The sequence below is a fragment of the Aulostomus chinensis genome, chromosome 23, assembly GCF_037954235.1.
Source record: "Aulostomus chinensis isolate RoL2024-O1b breed Wild chromosome 23, RoL_Achi_v1.0, whole genome shotgun sequence".
NCBI lineage: Eukaryota > Metazoa > Chordata > Actinopteri > Syngnathiformes > Aulostomidae > Aulostomus > Aulostomus chinensis.
In genome coordinates this window covers 5,206,614-5,224,000 of record NC_141342.1, presented here as the reverse complement: position 1 = coordinate 5,224,000, position 17,387 = coordinate 5,206,614, and the positions used below count along the sequence as shown (strand labels likewise).

General features: G+C 49.2%; 1 protein-coding gene across 2 annotated transcripts in view; it reads right to left on the bottom strand.

Moving 5' to 3' along the window:
- Nucleotides 1-17,387, bottom strand: part of LOC147239246 (putative uncharacterized protein MYH16) — a 50,866-nt gene that overhangs the window by 12,717 nt on the left and 20,762 nt on the right. For both annotated transcript variants that reach the window (XM_086196179.1, XM_086196178.1), the window contains exons 4-8: nt 16,501-16,605; nt 14,649-14,735; nt 11,217-11,362; nt 8,560-8,650; nt 2,326-2,382 (exon numbers count right to left, since the gene is read on the bottom strand). In XM_086196179.1, the coding sequence (XP_086052305.1) occupies nt 2,326-2,382; nt 8,560-8,650; nt 11,217-11,362; nt 14,649-14,735; nt 16,501-16,605 (486 nt within the window). The remainder of the gene's footprint in view (nt 1-2,325; nt 2,383-8,559; nt 8,651-11,216; nt 11,363-14,648; nt 14,736-16,500; nt 16,606-17,387) is intronic.

Sequence of the window (17,387 nt, the reverse complement as noted above, 5' to 3'; positions counted from 1 at the left end):
ACCGCACACTCCTGTTTGGACGCTCATGAAGGGTCAGCACTCCTAAGCTGCCTGCTGGAGGCTGGAGACCCAGCCTTGCCTCAGCCCCCGTGAGCACAGGGTCCCAAACGCCCTGGACGCGTCCTGAGATCCCATCACTGACGCCATTCACAGAAATCCACATTCTCTCTGTAGCGTGAGCTCCAATGTGCCCGGACCTCACGAGCAGAGCGCCTCATCCGCTGCTGCTGCTCTTTGTTTAAGTGGAAATAAGCACAGATGAGCAGCAGGGACACGGCCGATCATTTTAACAACCTGCATACGGCAACATCTGTATCAAACATCTGTGACAGTTTGGGTTGTCAGGAAGCTGCCGAGGAACAGACCTGGTCTGGATTGTTGGAATTTCTCTTTCTTATGTGGTTAATTAAAAATTAACATTTGAAAAAGTTGTGAACAGAAGCACTGTACATGCAGGAGGAGGGAACTGATCCCAGGGACACATCCTGTTCTTATAACTGTCCCACTATGTGATGTATAACTGGAACTACTTTCATGATAAATCATAAAGGGAACACCCCTTCCTTTTGCACCTGTCCCTCAGTGGAACACATCCAGGTGAGTTTGTGTGGTGAACCCGTAAAACAGGCGCGGAAGCTTCACCCCAGCTGTCCTCTCCATACTGAAGCAGCTCTGTTGGCGTGGTCTCCACAACAAAGCACTTACAACATCCAAGGACAACTGCAGGACTTTGTGCAGCTCTAAACAGATGTCCACATTAGCAGGGTGAGGTGGGACTTTGGGGACTCGTAAGCATCGTGTTTGCTTTTGTGGTGTGTAGGTGGATGGCAGCAGTCATGAGGGCTGAAAAAATACAGATCGTTTTTGTTATGCAAGTCGCATGGAATCAAAGCCGCATTCAAGCGCAAACTCCATCTTTAGAAATGCCACTGAAAGACCAAACAACTTTTTTGGGTGAAGAATCTAAGATCCAAATGTTCATGAAAACAGAGCTGAAGGATGTCTCAAACTGATGCTAATGTTGCTATGCTAATGGTAATGTTCCGCCCCCATGTGGCCACTCTAACTAATGCAGTCTCACAATAAAACTTCTTTGCTGGTCAAGGGTTAAATGAAGGCAATGAACCTCATTGATCTTGTTTCAATGAAAAGAACAACTATTTTCTTAAACATGACACACGTGTGTGCTAAGGTTGCTGCATCTTATGTGTGTGTTCCTGAGTGAGTGCTAACCCTCGACTGTGTGTGTGTGTGTGTGTGTGTGTGTGTGTGTGTGTGTGCGCGTGTTGCTGGCATTCCATTGGGGAGAAGACCCCATGGAAAACAGTGCTGTCTGTCAGTCTGGATCCCCTGATGCTATCTCCCTCGCATGTGCGCGCGTGCGTGCGTGAGGGAGCGAGTGAGTGGAGGAGGTGAGCCTAACAATGGCAAGCTTGTCTGCTCCACAGGTATGTTGCATTTGAGCTCCACTGAAGATGCAGATAAAGCTCTGCATGTCTCTGCCTGCCTCTGTCAGTGCTTTGTGGCTTTGGGGGGGGGGTTTGGGGTGGTATTCCCATTAGGAATACCACCCAGAGTGGGAAGAGGCGAGCAAAACACACCCTGGGGCCTGCTGTCACTCTATTCAACACTTGGAGTGAAATATGGACCTTTGCATTTCTGTCTTTACCTCCTACTGTAACACGGAAAGCTTCATTCTTAAGAAGGGCAGCTGGGTTTTGTGGGTTAAACACACACACACACACACACACACACACGCACGCACGCACGCACGCTTGAGGAGCTGCACATATGAAACACTTAAGACTGGCTTTATAGGAAGCAGACAACCCAGCTTTAAGCTTTTACCAAGATATCCTGGAATCTTTACTGCGGTGAGAAGAGATGTTCTTCCGATTCCAAAGGCGAGGAGGATTATAAGAAACAGAAGGTGCACTGGTGTGTAAAAAGATAGAACAATTGGGAAAAACAAGAGGAAGAAGGATGTCGGGGCTCCCTCTCCTTGCCTCTGGGGTTGCCCTGGATGTTAATCAGAAGCACAAGGTCTGCCGCTCACTTTATTATGACAGGTGCAGATAGTTTGGGCTGAGCAGCGCTAACACTCGTACCCCACCGGCTGCCAGCGTTCCAGCAAACCTCTTCCTCTTTTTAAACGCCTGGACAACCCGCAGACGGCTCCGAGCGCGGCGGGAGCCGAGCTGATCCTGGAGCTGCCTGGCATCCTCTTATCAGCCTGTCAGACAGATTTAAGGCCCCTCTGCTCCGGTTTATTTGCAGAGATGGGAGAGTGAGGAGAGTCTTATGTTATACAGTCTTGCACCATACCTTGGCTCTCATGGCTCGCTCCGCATCCAGCTCCTCCTCCAGCTCCTCGATGCGAGCCTAAACACAGACACAGGGCACGATGAGACGGCTTTCAATGAAAGCTTTGACTAAAATATGAAACATCCTATCAGACACCAGTGGTTCTGGGTTCCTCGCAGCCTTCTGTATCATGGTGACAGAATAAATGGGGCGTCACCTCTGTGAATTGTTTGCTATTTCAGGGCAGCACTTGTGTGGTCAGCCTGTTTCGTACAATCGGCCGTCTCTGGGGAGCTGGCATGCCTCTGGCTTTTTCCTCAGGTAGCAATTTAGAGCAAGAATGTCTGTAGCCACAGTCATTATCTGTATTCTGACCCAGGGCTGGGTCTACTATGTCCGGTCAGCGAGACCAAAAAGCATGGATGCCATTTTCCTGACATTTGAACAATTTGTGTGATATGTTTTTGCTTTCTCTTGGTTTGACATTCCTGGGTGACACCGAGTGATGCGTTCAGGTCCCACTGGAGAGCGTTGCACTTTGATCGAACCGTCTCTTCACTCTCCCCAACTCTTTGGCCTCCAATCCATGAATCTTTCAGTTACAAATGATCATTTTGGTAAAAATCATTACCAAAATAAGTTTGCAACAAAAACAGGAGCAAATCCTCCAGGAAGTGCGTTCAGCTGGGCGCTGAAGAGATCCTGCATCTAAACCGACACTCCCAATCGCTCGCCAGCGATGGTTACCTCCGTTAAACTTCCCCCTTCGCTGCTTTCACTTGGCATTGTTTGAAATGAGTCCTTTTATTGACAAGCCTGTTCTACCAGAGACGCACAGACATGGCAGCAGGAGTAACTCGGCCAACAGCCAGGCCTGATCGGGTAACACAGAAGTCACGGACAGGAACTATTTTAACGTCTTTTATCATTTGAGCTCCAGCATTGGCTGCTGTTCCATCCATCCATGTGGGGGGGGGGGGGGGGCCTGGAGCCTGCACCCCTACTTTTTACACAAAAACAAAAAAAAGTGAACTTTTTCACAAGACAGATTGATTTCAAATTCTTTCGACCGCAGAGAAAAACATTCAATGTTAAATGTTGAAGCGTCTTTGTGTCGTTGGAATGACAAACAGAAATAAAGCACGGTGTCGTTTACATTCATGGGGGAAGTGACAGCTTTATTTCTTCAGCACATCTCAGTACAGACCAGGTCCAGGTGTTTATGTGACATCCACGCTATGATATCTTCGTGCACCAGTCGGAGTACAAACCTCATCAATACTTGGATCATTACTCGGCGTCGACGAGCTCGTGTCTGCTCGACAGACGAAGAGAACAGCAACCACCTCCTAACACACCACCACGTCCTCTCGTCCGCTTGCAGGCCACTGATGAACAGAGCCACCAAGGTGTTTTGGAGCGTTCCCATTTGTTGCCGCTCAACCATTTAACTTCACCAGCGTCTCTTTTCAAATTCTACCTAATTTTACGTTTTGTAAAATCATTCTCACAAGTGCAGCTCTCGGAGGTTGTTCCCTGTACCGGCGCCGTGACAACGTTTGGGTGTCGCGCCTCCAACACTGCACAGAAATTATTGCCATTATCACTGTGAGCTAAACCCCAACGACGCAACAGGTCACCGCGTCGCCGTCCTCTCCGCTCATCGTGCCCAAGCTGCATTTTGCACCACTGATAAAGGATGAATTGCTAGTTTGCCCTGATGCGGCTGCACACCTCCAAGTCGTGTCATGTTGGCTGTTATCTGCCGCCTCTATCGCTGCCTCGTTGTCAGGAAGTGTGTCTGACAAGTAGCCCGGGGTCGTTCACAGCAGCAACACCTCCGCTCACTGATGTGGTGAAAGCTGCTCCCGGCTCTCTCAGCTCCTCGGCGCAGCCAAGCATCAGGCACTTTGCTCTCAAATAAAAACATTTCTAAACAAACCCACGAGGACTCGTCCTCCAGTTGTGTCATCTTTGACTCATTACCAAGTCAAGAGCAAGGAAATCAAACGTGTTCGCACCAAACGCCACACATACCTCCACTAACCGCTGCTGCTTTTTGATTTAATGTGAAGCCTGAATGAAGAGCAACAAGCAGAATTCAAAAATGGACTCACATGCCAGCGCAGGACCTCTGCAGAGAGAACAGCCATGGTGAGGCAGCAGCAGCCCGACTGAGTGACTGACTGACTGCTGCTCTCTCCCTCTCACACACACACACACACATATACACACACACACACACGCACACACATGCACACACACTGTAGAGCCCCTCCAGCATTCAACTGTCCACACCCCCTTATACACACACACACACACGCTTCCACACTCATGTATCTGTTTCTTGTTACATGTCGACTCTCCAAAGCCTCAAACCAGCCTCAAAATAAATATTGTGGCAATAATAGAGCTGTGGAGAACCCAGGGCACCAGCAGCGTCAGGACGCCGCAGCGTCAGGACGCCGCAGCGTCAGGACGCCGCAGCCAGGCTGCGTGATAAATGCAATTTGCTCTTCTTAATGTGACAGACAGTTCACATATTGATCTCATGAGCATGTGTGCTCTTTTATGCTCGAAATGAAATTGACTTTCTTCTGAACGACCCCACATCAACGCCGTAACAACACGGCTGAGAATGGTTGTGGGTTTGATCTCTATATTTGTGCTTCTTCCCCCCTGCTGCACTCTGGAACCGTAATAATTGTTGATAAATTGCGATCAGATGTGGTCTCCTAGCTGATGTCTCCTCTCATGCGTCGGAGGAGATCGTCAGCGGCGTGGGTTGCCGTGTCCTGTGAGATCCCCCCAGCCGGTCCAAGCAGAGAACATGAGCCAAACAACTGCACGTCCTGCCTGTGAACTGTCCACGGAGCCTCGCCGACCTCCTGCTGACGTGAGTCCGCCATGCTGTCCACATATGCGAGCAGAATTGAGGTCCTTGCATCAGTGCTGGAATCTGCACTTTGTTCTCTTAAACGCCTTCAGATGGCAGCGTACGGCTTCCAAGAGCGATCCGTGGTTGTTTGACTGGCCGCGGCGATCGCCAGGTGACGACGACCTTGCGACCCGGTCCAAACCTCGTGCTGTACATGATGACGTGGGTCAAATTAGCGCTGATGGAAAATGATGCGATGGCTGTGCAGCAGATTTACAGGAGAGCAGAGTGGAGCTGCAGCATCATCTGGACCCTCTTAACGGCCTTGTGCAGGAATGTTGATTCAAAACAAGGATATTATTAACATGTGATTGTGCTTCAATTTTAAAAATGAAGTTATAGGAACGAAGTATTGACAGAAAGCCAACATGGGGTGAATCCAGGTGATGCTTCAACTGCAGTGTGTTACTTCTTTTTTATTGGGTTACATCACGGTGGTGATGATGTCAGAAACAAAGGGGTGTGGCAGTCGTCAGTCAAGGGGCTGTGACACAAGAGGATTAAGTTGAAGGACATAAATCGGTCCTAAATAAGAACTGTTCCTCTCTGTTCTCACATGAGTTCATCACACATTCAAGGAGCAAAATACACAGAAAAGCACTGGACACAGTGGAGGTGTCGGACCCGAACACTCGCAGCTCTGCCGTTTCCTAGCAACCAGCACATTAAAGTCGGCTTTCACCTGTTTGAGCTCCAATCCTTGCATGTTCGTTACCACGCCTGCCAACAGGCACTGCTAATCTGCTGCCCAACACCAGTCTGACTTTTGCTCTCTGACCCGTCCTGAGCAGAGAGCCTTGCTAACACAGCAGGGTTCTCCTCAGATCCACTCAGGTTCTACACACATTGAGCAGAACCAGGACCCAAAGTGATGGACCCTGACCTCAGGTCAGGTCTGGTTACCTTGGTCTCGTGGTAAAAGCTCTGAACACCACAGGGCAGTGGGGTATGGCTGTTGTACCCAGCTCCCCTTTACCCTCCTCACTCCAGCTCACATGGAGGGGGACCTGAACCGCCCCCCCCCCCACCCTGAGCCAAACCAGCCCCTCTGTTTTGTTTCTAGCCTCTGTCAGGTGCTGCTATTGAGTTCTTTAAATGATGACAATCAATTTTATGAGCCCCTAAAACCAAATTCCCCTGACCTCCATTGACCTGTGTTTAGGGTGTCGTCCAGTCAAGTGAACCAGAAGTGCAGCAGCAGGGTGGAAACCTGGAGCCCAACACCTGGTGCAGCACCTACAGCCACCAGGGGAAGACGCAGCTTTGTCCTCTCAGCTCCTGATGACGCTTTACAGCGGCGGCAGCAGCTTTACAGCCCCGTAGTAAAACCACAGATGGATGGGTGCTGCTGTGTACGAGTCGCCACGAGGACGGCAGGACTGCAGGCCGTCTCCTCCTGAGTCAACCATCCTGAGCCCAGTGAGAGGCTGAGGCGGCTTCTTCAGCAAAGACAAACAAAGCCACTCTCTGATTCAAGTGTGCGGACATGTTCCTGTGACCTTTACGTCAAGACCAGACGTGAGCGGGGGGCCGGGGGCGGGCCGCCCGGTCCACCTGCATCGTCCACATGCATGAACGTACACAGAAAGGCCTCTTTGTGCGAGGAAGCCATACAGTGACCGTGACCTCAGAGAGACACAGATCGTTGCTCCCTCCTCCAATCAGAGACAAAGACAGTACTCATGCCCCCCCCCGACACACATTAGGCTCCCAGAAGCAGAGTGCATGAGCAGCACCTGAAAATCAGCATCCAGGAAACAGACACCACACATGGCCTCCATCACGCACCGGCGAGACAGAAGCGCTCAGACTTGCTTGATTCTGTCTGGATGACAGTGAGACTGAGGGCTCCGGTCCTGGTAGCCTGCCGCTGTCCTCCTCACCACAGGGGATGAGACATGAAAGCGAGCACAACCTACACTCCTGAAGCTGTCCTGATCTCCTGCTTGACGAGTGTGCACTGTGGGCTGTCAGGAATTGTAATCTTATAGATGAATGCCCTCATCCTCAGTGGCAGGCGTGCTGCTGTCGGGATTTTCCACTCCCAGAAATGACTGGTGAATAATGGCTGTGGCCAGAGCTGCAATGATTTTTCCTCACTTCTGTGGCTCCTCTGTTCCACTGCGAGGGCCAATAAGCTCCATGAAACGCTGGATTTCTCCACATGCTGAAATGGTGGAATTGTAACCTTTAAAACACAAAAAGGCCGTCCGTGACGTGTAAAGCCAGCAGGACGCGGGAGCTCGAACCTGCTCACCGGCTCCCTAGGTGCTGCGGGCCAGCTGTGCTCCAGATCCTCAGCGTTCTCCTGCCAGTCATTTCTCACGCACTTGATCAGCTGTTCTGGAAACTGATTGTTCTAATTGGCTCGTTAATTTGGCTCATCAATGGCTGATATTAACATTGGGCTGACAAATCAGGATTTTTTTCTTCACGTTTGCTCGTTGTTGTTCATGGTGAGGTTTAGTGGAGTCCAGGAGCAGCGGCGCTGGCATCTGTGGCTGCTGCTCCACAGCTCAGATGAGCGCTGACGACGTCTGGACTGCGGGGGTTGAAGGGCTGTGCATTTAAAGAATGGCTTCAGCCTCCTCAGAGACTCCAATCAAATGTTGTTCTTCAAGGAACGCAGTCGATGGTTATCAGCTCGGGCGGAGGCGGATCTCCTGACAGCCGCGGTCCAATCACAGAGCAGAGTCCAGCAGCTCTGATGAAAAGCAGGAATGCATCTCTCTCTCCACTCGTCTGAGCGCTACAGCTGAGCTCCCTGCTGCAGGTTCTGGGAGGAAACACCTCCAGTAGTGATCCCGTCCGAACTTTAGGGTGATGTGTCACTCAAATAAAAACTACTGATACTCTCCACGATCGTCCATGTTTCCCTGAGGAAGCGCTACGCTAAGGTTACCTGTGCTGGAGGAGACAGGTATAATTCCCCAGCCTGCATAGGCAGATAAATACAAAGACTGGAGATGGTTTCTAGCTGCTGGCACGGTGGCGCAGGTGAACACCAAATGTCTGCCATTGCTCTTTTTGGGGGGAACTTTTATGTTGTTGTTTATGTTTTGTGGTTTGGTTTTTTTTTCCACAACAAGCAACAACCCTATCAGAAACCTGCACTGCCAGTGTATCAAGTCAAACTTCACTTGTTCACATTGCTGCTTCCATTCCCAGTCCAGGACTTCATGGATCTGATTCTCAGGGATCAGAGGAAGATTGAACGTTCCGGTGCTTGACACAGCTCTCGCTAGCCAAGCCTCAGCTGTCATGGCCTCAGCGCCATCCCTGACCCTCCAGGTGACAATGACACACTCCATTCTTACCTGCAGCTCCTTGCTCTTCCTCTGCAGCCCAATGTTCAGAACCTCCTCTGCCTCCAGCTTGGCGCTGGTGCTGCTGAGCTCCAGGTCCTTCCTACACGGACAAAACCAGTATCGTGTCAAAACTTGATGATGATGTTTGGATTTTGGGGCGTGTCCACCGTGTGGCACTGGAGAGCTCCCACGGACTCACTAGGACTGGTGCCACTTGCCTTAAGGACGACCAGGAGAAGACCAAGATCACGTAGAATCAACACTGAACAAACCTGGCTGTTGTTTGACTGCCTGGCAACTGTTAACCTTAACTCCTCGTCTGGTTTGGAGGAATTTCCCACTGAGTTTGAGAGGATTTAGTCAACAGCCGACTGCTGTCCCCACGAAAGAACCCGTGACGAATGGAGCCTGCGTATTTGAGAGAGTCCCCGGCCAAAGATCTGCTGACCGTGTGGAGATTTTGTGAGCAGTTATTAATTTGGCTTTTGAACATTTGATAAACAAGCGCACACTAAAAAGGTTTCATGAAAACGTGTAAATCCTGTGCTAGCGCGCAGGTTGTGGTTGTTCATAATTCAACATGATGAAGTATTATTGTTATTGTAAGCAATTTTCTTCCCTGAATCTTTGGACTGGAGGAGGTTCGCATGGCCACATTCATGACCTTCCACATTTCATCTGTCTTTATTTCAGTCTGAGGACGGTCGGCCCGGACCTGCGCCTCGTGAGGGGTGATGTAGGAAGGCTGCTATGTCTGACATCACATCTGTGTGAGCTATTCATTCTTTTACTGTGTGTTTGCGCTCCACATCATGCCAATAAAACTTAACTGATTGGGAGTGATTGACAGATTTCATACCCGCTCCTGACAGCAGATCACACAGCCAGCGATGCAGGACTTAACCTCCTACCACACCTCCCCACTGTGACAGTTGCGTCTCCACTCTGTTGGCTTTCATATTATTGTTTAGGCAGATTGCAACATGTTGAGGTGTTAGACAGTCACACACACTGAGAAGGTCCAACTGCAGGGATGGAAGATTCACTCTGACAGTCCAAGCATTTCTGCCTCAGGTCAGGTGCGTCAGCCCATCAAGTCAAGAGGTGTTTGGATCCAATTAATCAACTTGATCAGAGCAGGTGTCATCAGCACGTGGGGACCTGTTCTCACACGTACGCTGATAATCAACCACTTCTGGGTTGGACACGTCTCCACTCGGAGCTCCGTGTCATTCGTTTATCAAGCACATCTGAACCCCCTGAAAGGGCCAGCGCTGCTGCGATGTAGGTCAGGTGCTGCACCGCTTCCACTGACAGCTTCTGCTGCATCCATGGTCGTGGTGCCAGGGTGTTCAACCATTATCCATGGCTGCACACGTTAGGCAACATGTCGGATGCTATTTCTGCAACCCAAGAGGACCGGACACATTGGAGGCACTTCCCCAGAGTATTCCCTACCTCTGATTGGCTAGTATTTGGTGTCTAGTTTAAGCCTGTGAATGAGATCCGATCAGATGAAGAGTAGGAGTGAGTCCCGACAGAATATCTGAGGAAAAAGCCTTGAAAAACATTTGTTGAGGATCCTGCAGGATTTTTTTGCCATCCCGCCAGATATGACCTGATATGTATCTGTGGGTGTCGGAGTGCCTCAGCTACCTCGCGCTTCTCATGGTTACAGGACACTCAAGGGTTGCACCCAAAATGCAGTTTCAGTCAAGAACCATTTCTAACTTGTTCAGTCAGTGATATCATTTGCCTTCATGCTAACAATGCCCTCCACTTAGTTCTGCATGCCTTGCAAAACGGTGATGTCATGAGCGTTGGAGGGAGTCAGTCAGCAGCCTCTCCTGCAGTCCTAAAGCTAGAGAATACTTGAGGACCAGCCCAGGGCTAAAGACGTCACTCAGGAGCTGATGGGGTGTAAAATGATTGTTCCGACAGGCAGCAGAGATGGAAACAGCCACTTGTGTTCACTTGTAGCTCATTTGTAGCATGCTAACGTTAGCACTGTAAACCAGGCACGCCGAAGCAAAACTGAACGTCAGGTTTCACAAACACAACTGCGATCACCGAGGTTTCCGCTGGAAATGAACGAACTTCCGAGTGAATCAAATGACGTCAGGATTCAGGAAGTATTTGACTGATGTGGCTTGAACGTTAATTTACCAGAGTTACAATTATTTACTGCTCTTCTGATGCTGATGTCACTCGGTTGTGTTCACTCTGTTTAAGGAGCAATCTGAGATTCGTGGTTTTAGCATAAATATGACGTGTCCTGCATAGCCCACAGACAACTATTTTTTCTTATTTTGCCCAATGAATTAATATTTTCATTGCTTTCATGCGTGCTAAGTTATGTGGTCCTCTAAAGTTGGGCATCATAAAAACCCACAGCAAGTAACTGGTAAGGGAAGTGATAAAGACTTGGATCAATAACAGAATCAATACTGATACAATCTTGATAACACTGGAGCAGCGTATTTAGCTGCTTTTGTAGACAGATATGAACATTCAGGAGTCAAGTTAATAATCACCATCATAACCCTGATGAATATGGAATATTTCCATTTACTTGTTTGTATCAGCCAGTGCCTGGAGTCAACAGTGGGACCCGATCTTCCAGAGCAGCATGCACAGATTTTACAGTCTAAAGCTGTGGGCGTGACCTTTTGATGAGGTCCTCCAGGCCGTTCCTCATCATCTCCAGCTCTCCCAGACTCTCCTGAGTGGATCTGCTGTCACCTTCCAGCTTCCTCCTGCTCCTCTCCAGCTCGCCACGCTGATGGCGCTCCTGCTCCAGTCGGAACTCCAGCTGAGCACAAACCAGACAGGAGCCACATCAAACACAGCGGTAACGAAGGGGTCAACCGCATGGAGCCTTTTAAGGTTGATTCCTGTGAAACCCTGGCCCTGGTGTTTTGGGGTCTAAATGACTAATAGAGCCATCAGGTACTGGACCTGGTTTGATGTGGGGAATCGAGCTAAAAGACTGGAGCGACGTATCTTCAAATACGAGGCGTCTCCACACTGTGAAGGTGCTCGTTCTTGCCCCTGACAGGCTGGGGTTGTGACTCCAGGGGTCTGATGGCAGGAGCCCTCCAGAGACAAACGTGTGAGCAACATGGAACACAAGTCTCCATCCGACATCTCTCAGATGCAGGAAGTTATGAGAGTGAGAGCTGTCAGAGGAATGCAGCACACACAGCACAGCTTACGACTAAACACTGGTTTGAGTCTCTACGGTTCCATCAAACTGAATCAATTAAAAAGTGGGTTCACAAGCAAATCTACTCAACAAGGTGTTCATGTGGATCCGTACAAGTCGGTCGGTTCTTGTGTGTGTGAGTGACGGCAGCTGCAAGAAAACGGGTCACGGCGAGTTAGGGCTGTTGTTGTGGCACGAGTGTTGAATAAAGGTGTCAGAGTGCACGCCGTCACAGTCTGGTTGTCAGCTAACGTCACCGACCAGGACGGAGTCCCGTTCCCACCTCTTTTGGCAAGAGGTGGAGCCGCGGACCGCTGGCATGAATGTGAGAAACATTTAGCTGTCGGATCAACGGACGCCGAGCACGGATGAGAGAAAGCGTCCTCATTCAGCACCTTGGCAGCGAGGGACGGCCTACGTTGCCCTCAGCCAGGTGCGGAGAAACTGTCACACCTGCTGTAGGACTGAGAGAGGTGGGTGGGACTTCCACTGACCCAGGCTGGCCGAGAGGGACGTTTTCCGGAATGTTTGGATTGAATTGAATTTCAAAAGTAAATTTATAAATTTGCAAAGAAACATTTGGGATTAGCATGAAAGCATTTTTAATCCCAAACGATGTTTATTTAATCTTTTTTACTAAATGGATGATAATTCTGCCCTCAAATAACCTGACTATTGTGAACCTATTCCTTTACCTGCACAATAAAGACACATGAAGTGTTTCTGCACGTCTGCCACACCCAGACTTCATAGACTGCCTTCATAATTCCAATCAATCCAATATAATTGTTGTATTGATGTGGAATAATCCAGCATTTAGACTCATGTCCTTCTCTGGAAAGATTAATTCCATAATCTTGAGCCTAGAGAGGCACCAGTGTTGGTGAGTTAACTGTTGCTTCTGTTCATCATTTCAGACCCCAAACATGGTTTTCAAAACACCAGATTAACCCTTTCAAGGTCCCAACCAGTGCCAGTGCAGTACCACCATTTTGATAAACATACATCTCCCCACATTTAAATTCCCTGTTCCTCCCCAGTTATCAATATCCTTTACATCAACATTTATTCTGTTGATTTTATTGATCTGGTTTTCTGTCTATTTTTATATAAATAATTACATGTGTTCAGGCCTGCTGGCAGACAAAGTTACAATTAAGTCAGAGAGTCTTGAGTTTCCATTCCTCATGTTACTCTGTGGTCTGCTCCTCACATTAATATCTCTGCCGTCGTGAATGCGTGCAGCGCGCGAGCCTCCGTGTCTGGCCGCCTGCTGCTGGACAGGTACGTCACCACAGCTCCTTCACCATCGAGCTGTGGAATCTAACAGTACCCCAGGCTGTAAGAGGCGTTCTAGGAACCTTAGCCAACGTTCTCTAAGGATTTGCTGAAGGTGCTGAACCTCCTGAACCTCACAGGGGACGGGGATGTCCTGCAGCACCCTGCCCAGGTTAGGAATTCCTCTGTCTTTGGCCAGTGGTCTAGGAGTGGTTAGGTGATCGTTGCTAGAGGAAGTTGCCTGCAGGAGTAAATAGACATCATAGGTAACCTATAGGGGGCGTGGCCCTGACTGGAGGTGTGTGGGGTCTTAGTTTGTGATGAAGTGGCGGTGGCCAGCATGAGTTAATTCATGCCTTCAGTTTGACTGGTGAGCTTGATGAACAGAAACCCAGCTTTTATTAGTAAGAACTGGTTCCCATTGTCGTGGCAACGGGTTTGCTGTTCTTTCAAAGATCCTTCCGACTGTCTCTGACTGTCAGAATTGTTCTACTTTGTCGTTGCAATGATTGCTTCGGTTAGCCGTTGACTATAATTGTAGATTTTAACAAATTTGGTTTTATTTTTTAATTATTGGTCTATTTTTCAAGAAGATAGGGTACCTCATTTGAAAACCGCATGATCTAAAACGTCCACGTTCTCTGGCAGCCATGTTGGATTATCTCTTACACGCCTCGATGAGGTTTGTGTGTCATGTTTGACTGTTCAGTGGTCAGGGGAGGCTGAACTGGTGCCTGAATGAACATGCGACATGAACATGTGACATAATGACACTTACAAATGGAGCCATGGTGTGGAAAAAACATGAATATGTTTGAATAACATTCCATGTCCCAAAAGCCAGCAGTCCAAGGGGGGATCAGACAGCCCAGGCCCCCACCTGGGACTGCTGCCCAAACCACAATGCACCGCACCCTTGGTGGGTGGGTCCATGGGGGGATGAGGTCATGTCTCCCCTTCGGGCTAGGCCTGGCCAGACCCCATGAACTAAGGCCCGGCCACCAGGGGCTCGCCATCGAGCCCCTACCCCAGGCCTGGCTCCAGGGCGGGGCCCTGGTACACAGACTCCTAGGTGTTGCTTCCATGAGGGTTCTATTGACCCGTTCTTTGTCCGGCCCTTTGCCTAGGACCAGTCTGCCTTGGGTGACCCTACCAGGGGCAAAATGCCCCCGACAGCATAGGTCCTAGGATCACTAGGGCACTCAAACTCCTCCATCACGATAAGGTGACGGTTCCAGGAGGAGTCAGTTGGGGTGGTTCGGGCATCTGGTGAGGACGCCTCCTGGACACCTCCCTCAGGAGGTGTTCCAGGCATGTCCAACTGGGAGGAGGCCTCGGGGCCGACCCAGGACACGCTGGAGGGATTACATATCACGACTGGCCTGGGAACGCCTCGGGATTCCCCCAGAAGAGCTGGTGGAAGTGGCTGGGGAGAGGAAAGTCATGCTGAGGCTGCTGCCCCCGCGACCCGGCCCAACCGGATAAGAGGAGGAGGAGGAGGATGGCGAGGAGGATGTTTGAATAAGTGGTGATGTAAGTTGGCAGTATTAGGTAATACCTTTTAACATGCTTCAAACTGCATTTCAGACAAATGAATAAATAAAAATGTCCTTACATCTTCAACTTGCATTTGCAGCTTGGTTCTCTCTTTGGCCAGCAGGTTGACCTTCTCCTCTTCTCCCTGCAGGTCCTCGATGGCTTGCTGCTGGGGTGAAACGAGACGTGTAAGCCTGGGTTGCACATGTATCCTTGAGTCACTCAACCTCCATCCCATCGCCTCCCATCATCTGTACGACACATTGGGACTTGGAGAGATACTCTGTTTTATTGCAGAGAAATTGTCAGAAGTCTGAGCTGAGCACTTCCATCAGCTTGAATCAAAGCCAAACTGTAACAGCTGTAAGAAGCAGGGCATCGTGAGCGTGTGCATGTGTCTCCCACGTCTGTCTGCTCGATGACATCCAGAGTCGATGTTCTGAAATACATAGGCCTGCTGCTAAATTGTTATGAGAGATTATAGGATATAATCTGCTCCTGCTGGTCGAAACATCTGGGAGAAATTAGTGACGAGGGAATCTTATAGCTGCTTCAATGTGCCAGCGTGTTCTCATCTCATGATGTCACAGTGTGGCGCTCCCAGCCCGTCACGCGGCGGCTTTTCCTCAGGCCACACCAGGAACCTTGGAGGTCACGTGAGACGCAGGAGCCTCTCAAATGAAATCAGTATGACCCTGATTAACGTCGATAGTGCGAAACATTTGTAATACTTTTTTTTTTAACGATAGATCATCCCAAATATGACACCTAGTGAAATGCGTGAATTTTTTTAAAAAACAGACCTCTGTCCTACGCACAGCACCATTACATAATGCACAAATGTGCAGACACAACAGATTCTATGCAAATTTAATTCAAAAAATATATAAATTTATTTGTCCTCTAGCAGAAAATAAGAAAATTAGGAACTTCCATTTCTCTCCGTTTACTGTTTAAAATGAAGTTTTCCTACAAATACTAGTGTGTCGTAATACCATCAAGGCACTCAAAACCAGCGTTTTTGAGGCACTGAGAACACAAATTTTGACGAGCGGCACAACAGTGTTCAACAGCATGTGACGACTCCAGACAAGGAGGCGGAACGTTTACGCTGCAGTGACGGGACAGCCTGCTGCCACGCCTACCCGGCGTCTCGCGGGCTGGGGTGAGAGCAGGCTGCGTTTGAGGTTTGAGAGGGTTTTTTTGGGGGGGAATATTTGAGAAGATTCATCAGGATTTCAAGACATCTGCTCCACTTCAACAGTGGAGAGGGCAGTGTCGGGGGGGTACACGTGTCAGACGGTGGCCATGTCAAGGAGCGGGTGAAGAATTATTTGACAGTCTGGGAAACGGGGCAAGGACATGAATTACATGAATTAATCATCATTTCTAACAAAGACGAACAGCATGACATGCTGTCCTTGTTCAGCTGATGCCTCCTACACGCTGATGCCAGCTGCTGAAGGTCAGATCGGAAAAAACGGAAGAGAACAAGCATGGAGGTTCTGTCACGGTCCCATCAGGACCATATTAAAAACCTGGATGTCCTACAACCCAGCAATAAGTCAGCACTGTTGGACAGCCAGTTCCCTGTCTGAAAGAAGGTCTGCAGTTAACACCAGCTGAAGGTGTTTTAACATTTAATGTTAAAACATAAATTACGTGAGAAAATAACACTCTCATACTGCAGCTGACACGCAGCTGCTAGAAAGTGGCTCATGAGACCACAGAGGTGGTCACAGACTTCCTGGTTCCTGGACTACCTGAACCAGACTTCCTGGTTCGGCTACAACCGTACGCCATCCCTACAGCGCTCTATACCAGACGCTGGAATCACTGGTCTAGGATTTTCTCTCTACTCGAGACACGTTCTTCCCCCAGGTTCTAAAGGTTAACCTGTGGAATAGAACTTCCAGTGAGTGGGATCTCACCTGGCCGAGCTCCGCCAGACGCTCCTTCTCTTTCTGGAGCTTCTGCACAGCCTCGTCCTTCTGGCTAAGCTGCTCCGACAGCTTCCTGACCCGGCTCTCTGATGACTGGAGACACAGAGTCACTTTTTAATATGTGGTTTCACGTGATCAGATCAATAGGTCAGATTAGAAACGTGACGGATGATTTCCCTGCACATGCAGGACTGCATGGTGTCCTGCAACCATTCTTCTCTCTGTGGTTATTAACGGGTTTCTGGAAGGCAAGCAGCCATGAAGACTTGTGAAAACAGCTCTCTCAGTTGCTCCGGCTCTGCAGCCGCACCGCAAAACTATTATTTCAGTCATGACAGAAACAGATGTCATTATTGTTGCTTCTTCACATCAAAGCTTTCTGGTTGCATGTGTGTTGCTGGCTCCCAGCGCGGACACGTGTGGACGTTCCAGAGCAGACGGACGGTTGAATTCTGCTCAAACACATCACGTCCACACTTAAGAACCCAGACCTGTCAGCCAACCAACACGTCTGGTCTTGCTGCAGTCAGTGGTCTTGAGTACCCTCACTCTTCTTCTCTATTACATTATCCTCAACACACAAGAGAGCAATTAGCTGAGAAAACCATCCTAACAGCCAAAGAATGTGCCTCTATAATCAGAGCCCCGATCAAATGGACAGGAGAGAATGTGAAGTGGCTTAATCAGCAGCCCCGGCTTTCCGGGGGGACACGCAGGGATGTGAGTACAGTACATTCCTGAGGCATTCCTGGACACAGATAGCATCGTAATCTTTACTACACCTCTGTCTGAAAGATAAAGAGCTTTGTTGGAGAGCTGAAAGATCTGCTTATTAACCGTTCAAATAAACAGGAAGTCCTTTCATTTTGACCTGA